Source organism: Triplophysa rosa, unplaced genomic scaffold, assembly GCF_024868665.1.
Source record: "Triplophysa rosa unplaced genomic scaffold, Trosa_1v2 scaffold254_ERROPOS399912, whole genome shotgun sequence".
NCBI lineage: Eukaryota > Metazoa > Chordata > Actinopteri > Cypriniformes > Nemacheilidae > Triplophysa > Triplophysa rosa.
The window spans coordinates 55,001-68,546 of record NW_026634273.1 but is presented as its reverse complement, the minus strand read 5'-3'; the positions used below and the strand labels follow the sequence as shown (position 1 = coordinate 68,546).

The 13,546-nt window shown below is 40.1% G+C and overlaps 3 protein-coding genes across 4 annotated transcripts; 1 reads left to right on the top strand and 2 right to left on the bottom strand.

Moving 5' to 3' along the window:
- Positions 1-1,340: 1,340 nt before the first annotated feature.
- On the bottom strand, positions 1,341-6,859 carry stard4 (StAR-related lipid transfer (START) domain containing 4). 2 transcript variants are annotated; one of them, XM_057327626.1, is made up of 6 exons: positions 6,512-6,859; positions 5,767-5,880; positions 5,505-5,551; positions 5,195-5,321; positions 4,779-4,893; positions 1,341-4,424 (listed from the first exon to the last, which is right to left on the bottom strand). In XM_057327626.1, exons 2-6 carry the CDS (start codon positions 5,878-5,880, stop codon positions 4,201-4,203), a joined length of 627 nt encoding a protein of 208 aa, XP_057183609.1. In that variant the 5' UTR covers positions 6,512-6,859; the 3' UTR covers positions 1,341-4,200. The 2 variants fall into 2 exon arrangements, with proteins under 2 accessions (XP_057183609.1, XP_057183608.1); XM_057327625.1 differs by having other exon boundaries at positions 5,505-5,554; positions 6,512-6,834.
- Positions 6,860-7,131: 272 nt separating this feature from the next.
- On the bottom strand, positions 7,132-10,708 carry dtwd2 (DTW domain containing 2). Its single transcript, XM_057327628.1, has 6 exons — positions 10,536-10,708; positions 9,728-9,818; positions 9,547-9,641; positions 9,268-9,460; positions 8,672-8,800; positions 7,132-8,585 (listed from the first exon to the last, which is right to left on the bottom strand). The coding sequence occupies exons 1-6, from the start codon at positions 10,706-10,708 to the stop codon at positions 8,415-8,417; spliced, it is 852 nt and encodes a 283-aa protein (XP_057183611.1). The 3' UTR covers positions 7,132-8,414.
- Positions 10,709-10,833: 125 nt separating this feature from the next.
- Positions 10,834-13,431, top strand: bxdc2 (brix domain containing 2). The gene is made up of 10 exons (XM_057327627.1): positions 10,834-11,104; positions 11,527-11,638; positions 11,726-11,769; positions 11,934-12,004; positions 12,089-12,138; positions 12,240-12,313; positions 12,400-12,450; positions 12,625-12,726; positions 12,808-12,936; positions 13,024-13,431. The coding sequence occupies exons 1-10, from the start codon at positions 10,910-10,912 to the stop codon at positions 13,279-13,281; spliced, it is 1,086 nt and encodes a 361-aa protein (XP_057183610.1). The 5' UTR covers positions 10,834-10,909; the 3' UTR covers positions 13,282-13,431.
- The last annotated feature ends 115 nt before the right edge of the window (positions 13,432-13,546 follow it).

Sequence of the window (13,546 nt, the reverse complement as noted above, 5' to 3'; positions counted from 1 at the left end):
TCGCTGCCTGTCACTGTTTAAGGTCCCTGCCTGTAACGCGATGATGTTATAACACGCATGCGCACTTTTGTATTTTGACAACGACTGCGCCATATAGTATTTTCTTTAAGAGCTTTTTACACAGCGTTTAAAGTCTTATTTTTATGTTGTTTATGCTATTTATTTCGCTGTGTTATCATCCTTGTGTTCATCACTTTGGGCTGCTTTCCTGTATTAAAATATGATATATAAATACGGTTTCCTTAAAGCTAAATGTATTAGATAAAAATTATAAAACCAATTATTACATAAAATTTGTTTAAAATGCTTAATATCATTTCAACATGTTTGGTGGTGTACACAGCCAGTATGGAAAAAAAACTTTTAATAGCAAGCAAAAGTATATTACAAATGTTATATACATGTTATGTTTAAAAAAGTATATATATTTATTGTGTTTGACTATCTTAGTCCCCCCAGTGAATCTCAGCAACTTCCCCCACAGGGTGGATTTTTTGGGACGCAGGCCCAAAACTGACTGACAACATTTACTTATAAAATGGTTTCACTGACACGATCAACAACTTTTCGCAGTGCATCATCTCAACTGCGTTTTCTAGCAGTTTTCCCCGAGTCACCCACAATTAATAAAACGCCTTGGAAAAGGTGTTTAAAGCAAAATATATAGGCCTTTATGTCAAAGTAGCAAATTGATTGACAAAATCCTCTTCATAAAATCCATAACACATCATACTCAACCAACAATGTTTCAAATGATCAAAAATATTATATTATAAACTATTTGTTACATAACGAGTATTAACTTACCTTGAAAATGATGCTGTACTTAGTCCTTGAAGCTCCTTGAATCCTTCACCGCTGTCTCCGACACATAGGCGTCTTTGTTCGACCAATCAAATCGCCAGGTTTAACGCACATACACCAATCAAATAACTAACTTTGAAGGTAGCCTAATATAGGTAAGCAAAGGCGACATATAGGGCAACTTGGGGGAGGGTAGACTGTACCTCACTTCTGTACATTATGGGTGGGGGACGCTTTTTTGTGTCACTTGGGGGCTTTTTACACCCGGTATTAAGATGCGTTTGTTTGTACAACAAAGCATGCATGTATCATTAATGAAACTATCCATACAGTTTGTGTAATAAATATATTTATAAACGTAGGCTATTATTTTTTCTTTAAAAAAAATAAATATAGCATTTTACGTTTAGTTTTCAAATTTGTTGAACATGAAATTACATAAAGTTTTGTTGTATAGAATGTTAAACTGTTTCTCTACACATCTTTTAATAAGGTAATGATCAGAACTACAAAGCACTATATAATATGTGTTCAGTGCAAACCTTTTGAGTGTTAGAAAACTTCAGTTTCATAGTTCTTTATTGACATAAGAAATATTTTACAGTTCATAAAGCCATAGCATTTGCAGCAATAATTTGTAAATACTACAAAACAATCCAACATAAGAAATGCAAGTAATGTAATGAGAGGAAGCAGTGAAGCAGAGTATAAAATAAAGGCCTGTTTTAACAGATCGGATAACAAGCAGAATCAGAATGTATCACACCCCAGAAAATTCACACAACTTCTTAGAACAAAAGCATCAACCCCCCCCCAAACCCCCCACACAGACACAAACACCACCACGCATCCTCATGATGACATTGAATTGGAGAGGTCTGTGAAGTTAACAATAATCTATGAGAGAGAGTTTCATAGTCAAGTATTTTATTGTCATATTTGTCCAGCATGGCAAAAGAGAGAATAAAACACAGGACAGTTTAACAGTAAGGTGTAATAGATCTAAGGGTGCGTTTACACTTGGCATTAACATGCGACCTGTATCTGGATGTTGTCCACATACACATTGAAAAGAAAAGTGTAAACGCGCTTCTGATCGGAATGTCATCCGATCAGCGTGTCCTGATCCAGAGGTAGTCGAGGACGCATTGTAATCGGATCTCAGTGTAATGTAAACGCAATCCAGACAGTTTATCTACATTTAACGGTACAATTTCACAGAAAACCCGCCCGATATCATTATTCTCTCGTCTGTCCGAAGCCTCTCAGACTGCGGAGCAGCTGACAAATGCAGCGGAAAGTTTACTCTTGCTCCCGAACGTTGCACAGTCGTTCATTTTCCCAAGAAATTATCATGGATACTTTAACCTACAGAGGATTTATGTCAAATCACACGAGATATTTTACTTGACCACTTCAGCTGTATCATCGCTGTATTTGTGACTGCCATGAATGGCGTTGACTCGCACACACAGCGCCAGCTTAAAACGCAACATTTGTTTATTTTCATGTCACAGACACGAATGGCAACACTATACCAGCTTGTTTCTAACATACGTGTGTGTGTTTACTGTAGCCTATACGGTGTAATCAACTCTCCGGTTCCCCGAGGGCCGCTTGTGTCTCGTACGGCTCTCACTAAATCCTTGGTGTTTCGAGTCTGACGTCATCACCCAAACGTGTTTTTTCATCAATTTGAACAATCATAGGTGGTTAGAGTAAGGTTAGGGTTAGGGTGTGGGTTAGGGTAAAGGTTTCGTAAGACTTGAAACACCAAAGATTTAGTCAAAACCAACAAGCCACGCCCACGGATCTGACTCGAAAGTACCATCCCCGGAAGACAGATTAAGCGGCAGACAGGCAAATTGAAACGGAGCTCTGAAAACACCGTATATCATATACACACAGAAACAAGATTGTATAGTGTTGCTAATAGCTGATGTCAGTAAGCACGCTATTTAGGGCGCAGACCAAAGAAACGACGCGCTGTCACTTTCAGCCGAATCAACCCAAATAGACGAGAACAATGTAAGTGCTCGCTTTTGATCATAGGAATTTCGGTCTACTTATGCGGAAAGCTGTATTTTAACGGGGAGGTGGAGGGGTGTTGAATTACTTGTAGAGATGGCACAGGTGAGATTTCTGGTCTTATTTATAAGGAGTCTCGCTTGAGCTGATTGCTGATAGCGAACCAGCCGAGATGATTATGTGCTCCGGCTTCTCCAGAACTTTGTTAATGAAACATAATTTATGCTTCATACAAAAAATAAAAACGCAGCTTCCTCGTTTACTGGTTTTCTGACATTTTTCGTGTTTTTAACATGATTTTAATCTTCATGTACTGTCCGTAGTGATTCGGATATGCATAATACTGGACAAATATGTGTTATGTGTAATGTAAATATGTGTAATGTTAAAATGCAAATGAGAACTCTCTCGGGATCCCTTAGTGTTCGGGACTCTCGGCAGCAGCCCATGTTGCCCATTGGGTTGACGGCATAATACATATAATTTTACAAATGCACACATTCTTGAAAAACGCGTAGGCAGTTGTTAAGAAAATTTCGCAAAGCCATGCTTTCGATGGTCTGTCTATACCGCTTGTATTTTGAAATGCCCTCTTCTCCCCTGTCGTAAAATCACGTATACGCTGACGTATTCATTACTAGGACCATATGCAGTGCCACGCATGAGGGAGCATCACGTTTATATGTATAATTCATGAATGACACGTGGTTACGCTAATGATGACATCACGACTATATGCTTAATCAATTTTATGCAAATCTTTCCGTTTTGTGACTTTCCATTGGCTAAAACCAATACGTCTGTAGACGAAATTACGTCTTTAGGCGCAAAAACGCGTCCACGCGTTATATCGTCTGTACACGTTACGTCTAAAGACATTTTTGATAAAACGGCCTTCCATACTACTGTTCAGATAACAGACAGGCGCGCTCGCAATCAACAAACTATACTATACTATAAACAAACTGTTTATAAACTATACAGTTAATATAAACATTTAACATACACGTACATTGAAGCATTTAACACACTATCATACGTGTTAATGATTCTAATGAGTACGCAAATGGATATTTATTTGGCTCAGTGTTGAGCTGAGTGGTGGATTCATTGTGATGATTATCAGATTATCACATTTCACTTTCTTTTCTCATTCAAACTCTTAGTCTTCAACTCAAATTCAACGTTGATTAAAAAACAATCAACTTTCAATCCTCATCTTTACCGAGTGCTAATCTTTCATTGATGCTGGAATGATGTTTTGTGTCAGAAAACTCTGAAAAACTGTACTTTCAATTTATGAGTCAAAAAGTCAAAATCATGGCTTGGCAAGGCCTCTCTCCTGTAATTTGCACACTGATAGAGAGACTACATTTTCAGAGCCTGTCTGAGGTCACTGTAAAAATTGATCAGGCCACTGGCCATCGCCGTGTCCACCGCAGATTGCGGTAGAATTCCCCGTAGGTCAGTCTGGATGTAGCCGGTTAATAAACAGTGTGTGCAATTCTCCACTGGCACACAGAACCAGCCACACGGGTGATTAATCCCTCGTACGAAACCCTGTTTGTGTTCATCACGATCAACGCTTACACCTGAAAGACAATAACCAACAATCATGTCAGTTCACACATGTTGGAACATTATGTGTTATCCCACAATATAACCCTTTCCTGTAGCTCAGTGGTTAGAGCATGATGCTAGCAATGTCAAGGTCATGGGTTTGATCCCAGTGATTGTACATACTCAGAAACAAGTGTCTAGTATAATGCAGTGCAAGTTGCTTTGGATAAAAGCCTCTGCCAAACGCATTCAAAAAAAGTAAAATATGTGAGACATTTCTTCATATGAAAACCACAGAAGAATATCTCATTATTATGTTGGCATTAAGATAAGGTTTTTTTTTATTTTTTATGTGATTTAAATCATGAACGCAACACTTGACTGACCGCAGGAGAGCAGACCGTTCTCATAGTCTGTCGTGTGCGAGAAATCCACAAACTCTCTCGGAGAAATTATGTTCCACAATTGCCCTGCGGTTGTGTATTTCATAACGCAACTGCCCTGCAAACACAAAGCATTATGGGATAGTTCAGTTCCGTTTATTTAATGTCACATGTTGAGCTTTAACTCAAGACAAAATTCATTCGATCATACTCAGCATATGTGACAAATCAGATTCACAGAAATCTGCCAGTATTATAAACTCAAAAGCAGCCAAATCTTTCTAGAGATTACACAAAATAACATGACGTGTTTATGAAAGTAAATTACATTACTGCTGCTGATTATCACGCGTGTGTTTCATCATACAGACCCTCGAACACATGCCGAACACTCATATAGTGGCTGACTGTACATTAACCTGGTCTAGTGTTTCGACAATCTCCATGGAAGTCATTAGACTGTCCCAGTTTAAACGGTACGGACCGGGGCGAATATACTCCACAGTCCTCTGCGGGGTGTCTGCCACTGTTCCCTCTGCTTTATATCTGCAAAGAAAGAGAAATCTGCATCTCTCATACTGTTCTGTGTTCAGTTTACATCCTTTACACCAGAGCTGTGAAATCATCTCCAGTCCTGCAGAATCACTGTCCCACACGCAACACACCTGACGTCTATGAGCTGCTTCAGGTGTGTCTGACTCTGAAGATAAGTTGGATATTTAGACTCACAGAAAGCCACTGAATTCTTCTGAACGTTTCCTCCACACCGTCACGTCCTTCTGTGCAAACAAAGTCAGTCTGACAGAGTGAAGCAGAAGAGCGAGCGAGCGACAGACAGAGACAGACAGACAGACAGACAGACACACAGACAGAGACAGACACACAGACAGAGACAGACACACAGACAGAGACAGACAGAGACAGACAGACAGACACACACACACACACACACAGAGAGACAGACAGATGAAGAGGGTACAGACATACTAACCGATTTCTTTGCGATATTCCACTCTGATGCATTCACATGGTGATATGACACCAGAGTTTCTTCAAGCTTTGATCTCAGAGAAGTAACATGTACATCATCTGACAAACTGGACATCTGAAACACAAATGAATGAATGTTATCATGATTGGTCAGATAATGGTTTTAGCTTTTTTGTTTGTTTGTTTGTTTCTAAATAAAGTTTCTTGTGTGAGCAGCAAATATTTGGACACAAGCACAAATGAGTATTGCTGTCGTAAATTAGCGGAGTCTTCAAATGACATATTAGTCGTCAAAGTTAAAACAAACATAACATGTAAATACACTTAAATGAGCTGTAAACTAACGTTACATTTACCTTTCCCTAACAAAAATGTCCAAATATATTACTGTAACCTAAATCATTATTATTCTCAGTCATTATTACATAATTACTGTGTTTGTTATAAAGTAGTTTGTTATAGATAACTATAAAAGTAATGTAGTTTTATTACTAAAACGCACGAACTGTTAGAAGAAAACAAAGATTGAGTTTAATCAATCAAACCGAATTCACTCATAGTGTTATTTAATAGCGGAAAACAGCAAGATAAGCTGAAACCTCCTAATAAATCTAACAGAAGCGACCAACAGCTGATTCAATTCAGGCGTGTGAGAAATTCACTCAACATGAAATACAAGACTTAAATGTATTACAAAGAACTTCGATTCATGGCTGAAATCTGAGACTGTGGTGTTTCTGTCGTACCGTGTCGCCGTCGTCAAGGATCTCGAGTTTCTGTCAAAATCTACGCTTCAGAGGTCCTGTCCCAAATGGCGCACTCCGGTCTTGAGGACCTCCTCTGAGTCCACACTTGGTGACGTCAGAAAGTGCAGACCTATAGGGCACTAGGCACGAGTCCATAAGGGTACATGGGAGTGCATTTTGGGACAGACTTGAGGTCATCACACCGGAAAAAGCAAGCGGTGCTTTCTAATCACTCTCGCGGTACTTTGTTGTCATTCGCTGATCAGTCTGCGCAGCGCCGCGTGAAGTCGACCACTTGTTGTGCCACTGTTGTTATTTGGGACTGGAGCTGCCGGTTTTTATTGTTCTGTAGTTCATATGTTGATATGCCACCCGAGCATTACGCAACAGATACTTATGTTTGTAATGCATTAATTTGTCATAACGTCATGAACGTATATTTATTAATTTGTTTACACTATACTTAATGTGCATAATGTGTTCTTAATATGCATATATGTTGTTATTTAATATTTCTCTATAATACAGAAGCTGTGTTGTTCAGCTTCACAGAGCCCAGAGACAACTAGATATAAATCTACAATAAAACATGGCTTACCTTAAGTAAGAAAATGCACTGCATTAAAAGTTTTTATTCTTGAATAGCTGACTTAATAGAAAATAAATAAGAAATAATATGAATAAGTAACTAATTAATTAAATTAATTTTTATCAAAACATATATTTAAAAATGTATCCGTCATGTTTACGTAAATGTCTGACATCCACGACACTCCTCCCATCCGTTCTGTGATTGGGCGTTCGCAAGGATTCCTGGGTAGGGGACTTCAGTGGAGTCGAGGGCACAAAGGAGGCGCTCGCGAGCAGACTTCTGAGCGCTAAAAAGACAAATGCGACACTCTACGGACTCGTAGACTTGGCGAGAACGCGCAATTTAAGTCCACGAGACCGCAAGTGCGCCATTTGGGACAGGGCCAGACTCAAATGCATTCAACGCATGTGATTGGTCCAACGCAACAAGCGGACTTCAGACTCGGATTCTGATTGGCTACTTACAACTCTGACGTTCTAGAGTCAGAAGTGTGTTTCATGCGGCGCTGGCTGCGCAGACCGACCGGCGTGTGACATCAGTGTATCGCGTGAGCAAACCGACAGCCAGGGTTGCCAAGTTTTGTAAAAAATAAACATGCCCAACGGCCAATCAAAACCAGTCCAAAAGTCGCCCAAACACCACAACTCAAAACATGCCACTCTCATACATAACATAAATACATATTTTACTGTCTCTGTTATGTATTAGACACTTAAATCAATAAAAATAATTGTATAGCAGTATTGACATAGTAGATTTACATAAAAAAGACGATCTAACCTCGAGATTTACAGTGGGTGAACAAAATCCTTAAGGAATTTTAGAACTATATACAGATTTATTGACCGATTCACTTTTATTATTGTTAGAACATAGATTTGATAGAGTAAATTAGTTTAATACACGCATTTAAGTCAACTACAATTTATGAAAACGGCGGAATCAGTTTAAAAGTAACCCAATTCTGCAGGAAACCCGCTGAGTTGGCAACCCTGTCGACAGCAGTCTGCTCTCGCGATACTTTGATGCCGATCGGTCTAACAGAACAAGAGCGGCGCTACAGTACGACGCCACCAGAAGGCGTAAAACACACGCACGAGCAATAAACGTTCTCATTAATTTTAGCAGCAGAAATAAAATGACAATAATTTATGAACTCAATGAATAGATCAACTGTCCTTATGGCAGCACATATTAATATTGCTCTTCTGAACACTTCAGATAAAAATCAGACATCAGCAGCCGTGAGAAACAGAAGCGAGACATTGTTTCCTGTAGAAAAGGTGCTGTAATTTCGTTTAGAAAAAAGTCTCAGATGTTCTGGTTGCTGATAAGCTTCTGCATCCTGCGAATCTTGCGCTTGTTTTGGGGCAGAATCTTGTTGTACTCGCCGTTTTTAATGAGATGTTCTTTACTGTGATGGATCTGAGCGCCATGCTGAAGCTGAAAGGAGCACAGAGCTTGAAGCGGCTTGAGAAGAACCTACGTGTGAAAAACACACACGATCAGAAAATGATAACTGGTGCTTCACGAGGCTGTGAGTGAGAGTGAGTGAGTGAGTGACAAACCTCCTGGATGTTCTGGTTCTTCTCCATTATAGAGAGCGCGACGGCGGCACACTCCAGCGTGGACACACACATGTTTGTGGGCTGTGTGCGGATCACATACTGACTGGAGGAGACGCTCCGCAGCTGCACCTGTAAAGACAAACATCCACATCAACGGCCGTCTTTCCATCATCTCTCTTCACATCTCAGATGTTTATGTAAATTAAGCACCATTCAATAGAGACACTGCATTAAATTAAACCTCAATCAATTTGACTGAAAAAAAAACATCCTCCCTATTCAAGTCAAGTCAATTATGTTTGTAAAGAGATTTTTACAATTTCCATTGCATCGCAGCAGCTGTAGAAGAAAAACCCAAACCAAGACAAACAACATTCAACACACACAGAATGCCTCCACTTTTTCATCTTTCTTCTTCTCAAAACAATTGCTGAAACTTTTGGGGTTAGTTGTATCATTTATTGAAAGACTCAGTCACACATCTTGTAATGAGATGCTTTACATGCTGCTGCAGAAACATCTTACTAAACAGAAGAAGAACAACGAGAGGTTGTGACTGAAGAGCACGCGAGAGCTGATGGATGTGTGGATCGCACCTGTTTGGGGAGCCTGAAAAGAGAGTTGCGGAGGAACATGTCTTTCGCTTGACTCCAAGTACCATCAATCAGAATGACATTATGGGCCGTCGTGGCAAAATCTGAGGCGAGATCCTCCAGATTAGCTGCAGCAGCTCCGGGATACAGAAGCAAAGTGTGTGCGTCCTTACATACGGCCGCCAGCTCGGGATGTCTAACACAACCGACACGATGACAGTCAGTCGGACGTGCAGAAATTCTCCTTATGATGTGAATCAATCAATGTGTGGTGTAAGTTACCTCTCGTCTGTAAATCGCCTTCCAATGAAGACTTTGCATTTCACGGGAGGAAGACAAGCCGCCAGGAGTGGAACCGTTCGGAGGACGCGGCTCTCCTGGAGGAAGCAGAGGAGAAGAACCTTGACTCATCGGACATTGTTACGAACGGCATGAGACGTTTGGACACACACAGACGACAGACCTCGGCCGGATGCTGGACGATGTAAAGGTATGTGGAGATGTCGAGAGGACGCGCTGGGAGATACGGGCACAGACACACCTTCACTGGACGACTGAACAGACACACAAACATCATTACATTACACGGATGATGGACACACAACCGACAACCTATGAGTCACAAAACTCAATGGTCAAATACACATGAATGCATCACAGCTGAAGGATATTGGGCACGTTTGGATGTCTGTGAAGAAAAACTGATGAAACGTTACAGTTTAATGCTGATTTTCTTCTTTAGGGAATCTCCAGACAATCAGAAGACAAAAGAACGTTTCTGATGATGTCTGTATTGACAATGTCAAGTTATCTCATCTGTATTATTTGTTGGTATGGTAGTGCTAGTGCTATTGAGGTGCAGAAGAAATCAGTAAAGAAAGTGCTAACAATGTCAAGAATATTACAATATTTCCCTGTTCTATAAAGCAAATAACACTGCGAGTTGTAGAAGCATCATTTGTTTCATAGTGCTGCTTTTATTGTGTTTTTCGTGTGTAAAACAGGCATAACAAATCCACAGTCCAATCAAATGTGTCAAATCTTCTTCTACTTGATCATTGAGGATCAGCTGCTCTGCGCATTTATTGTAAATTGTGAATGATTTTGTATGCCTGTTGTCATTTTCTAATGCCTGTCAATATGACACAAACTCACATTTTCACGGGGATAATAAATGAAGAAGTAAACTAACAACAAACAACACTTATCTCTTATAGGGGGGAATAGAAGTCACATGAACACGCGCACAAATGTGTTGTTGTGTCTCTCACCAGCACGTGTGACAGGTCGGGCGTCTCTCACTGATCTCAACAGGCAAATCTGAAAGCACAGAGAACCCTTCATCTCCCTCATCATCATCATCATCTCTGTCCTTCATCTCCTCTTCATCTTCATCTTCATCATCCTTCGTTTCTTCCGTTTCACCGGTCATTTCTGAACTCATTGTGTTTTAAGTTTAAACTCTAGATTATTTATTTCTCTTCTGCGCTTAACAGCGATTTGCAAACTACAGCATTATCTAATCATTTTGACTCGAGCCGAGTTTGTTTCAAATATTACTGCGCTCCTGCTGTTTGTGCGACTCTTGCGTATTTGACACGTCACTTCCGCTCGTCTGCGGTCGGTGGTGACGTATGCGAGGAAGATGGCGGCGCGCGGAAAGAAACGTGTGGCAGAGAGATCATCGGAAATCAAGACGAAAAGAGCGAAATTAAAGCAAAATAAAACATCACAAGCAGTAAAGAACACAAAGAAAGTAACATTTCCAGCGGAGAATGAAGAAAAGACAGAAAGTTGTGAACTGAGCAACATTATCAGCGTCCCGCCGCCCGTCAGCGCGGTGAGATATTAAACGAAGTCAATGAGTTCTTATGAAATCATCTCAGGCGTGTTTTTATTTTCACTGATCAGATCTGATCTCGCAACCACAACATGGCAACTGTATTCCAGTGTCTCTTTGTAATGGTGACATCAGATCTTGGTCTTTTGTTGGACTCGCTTGATTTTTACAGTAAATATTTCAGTATCTATGCTGATGTTTCCAACTGAAACCATTGTAACAGATATAACATAATGAAGCAATTGATGAAGAATCTGATGTGCCTAAAAATGTTGCACTGTACTTGACTCGATTCAGTGTATGTATGTAGATGATGTGAATTGTAAAATGCCTTCTTGTGATAGGCTGATGAGGTTGTAGTAGTAACTTAACTAATGCCAGTGAATGAACTTTACATTTTTGATGGGAATGCTCTTTTTTAGGGTAAATGGAAAAACAAGGAGCGAGTTTTGGTCTTTTCCTCTCGTGGCATCAACTTCAGAACGAGACACCTAATGAAGGATTTAAAAACCTTGATGCCTCACAGCAAAGCTGGTAAATCCACATTAAACCAGCTAAATGACTAAACTGAAGTTTACGTGGCTGATCATGTACAAAAGCAAATCTCTGTTCTCTTCTCAGACACCAAAATGGACAGAAAAGACAAACTCTTTGTGGTTAATGAGGTGATTCACGCGTGTTACTCTGGACTGTGTGATTATTTCTTTTCAAGGGTTTAAATGAATGTCAAACTTATGTGGCCAAATGCATTTGTATAACCGGCAGCACTACTCTAAGCCACTGACATCCTGCAGTTTTTGTTTATTTGTTTGTTGCTGATATGTTTCAGGTGTGCGAAATCAAAAACTGCAACAAGTGCATCTTTTTTGAGGCAAAGAAAAAGCAGGATCTCTACATGTGGTGAGAACCCGCTTTTCTGATCACCAGACACCAGTGTCTAACCGCGTTAAAAATCTCAATGTGTGGCTGTCATTCTGTTAACAGGATCTCAAATGCTCCTCATGGACCGTCCGCCAAGTTTCTTGTTCAAAATGGTAGAACTTTATTTCTTCAATATTTCAGCACACTGTATAAACTTGAAAATGATGTGACCAGAAATGTAATGTATGTGTCCATTTGACCCAAACACATTCAGTTCACACTCTCGCTGAGCTGAAAATGACAGGCAACTGTTTGAAAGGGTCCAGACCGCTGCTGTCGTTTGACCCGGTGAGTAAAAAGACATTTATAAATCACTTGAACAAACAGCAAAACAATAATCGTGATTATATTCATGATAACATTTGCCTTTATAGAAATTTGACAAGGAGCCAGAATATGCCCTGCTGAAGGAGCTTTTCACTCAGGTTCATTACAGCCTTATTGCATCTTTACAGTATGACAGTGTTCTGGAGTTTCTTTGTTTCTTCATACACCGTTGACATGTATTACCTTTAATAAACATGTTGTGCAGATCATGCAAACTTCTGATGTCAAGTCGTGTTTTTTACAGCCTGTTAACAGAGGCCTTGTTCTTGTAGATCTTCTCGACACCTCAGTATCACCCGAAGAGTCAGCCGTTTGTGGATCACGTGTTCACTTTCACTATCGCAGACAACAGAATCTGGTTCAGAAACTATCAGGTGAGATCATCGACAATACGGTTGAATCATTCATTGAAGTTACTCATATGATTTTTTAACCAGTGATTTTACCCTTCGTAGATCATTGAAGAAGACGCATCTCTAGTGGAGATTGGCCCTCGTTTTGTCCTGAACCCCATAAAAATATTCCAGGGGAGTTTTGGTGGACCTACGCTCTATGAAAACCCTCATTTCCAGTCGCCTAACATGGTGAGCTGCTTTCAGTGCTTATCGTGTTAGAACACGCACACGTGTTTTATTCACCGTTGTTCTATTGTGCCTTACTGTGTTTTTTAGCATCGGCGAGTGATTCGACTGGCAATGGCTGCCAAACAAAAGGAGAAACTGTTGGTGAAGGAGGTTCGCAAGGAGAAGCAGAAAGAGGAACAAGAAGTGATGATGCCGGACGTCACCGATGACGTGTTTGTAACTCCAGCCGAGCAGAAACCGCTTCACATTGATCGAGAGGCTCCAGAACCACAGATGACCAAGAAAAAGCTCAAACTGACCGAGCTGAAGAAGAAAATAAGAATGAAGCGCAAAGGTCTCCGATAATCCGCCAGATTTCATGAAACATCACTTTTATAAACTTGTGTAAATGTGATCTCAATGCAGGCTTGTCGTTGGGCAAGTTTGTGTCTTACATGAATCGTTTGTACTTTTGCTGATAACACTGTTAATAAAACCGTTTTATTAAGGTCAAAAGATTTGTGATTGTTTTGAGTTTTTTGTGAGAATAATGATGTCAATGGCAAAACATTATGAAGTAAAATAATAGCTGTCATGAATGTTGGTGGATTTCTCCACACTGGAGAACACT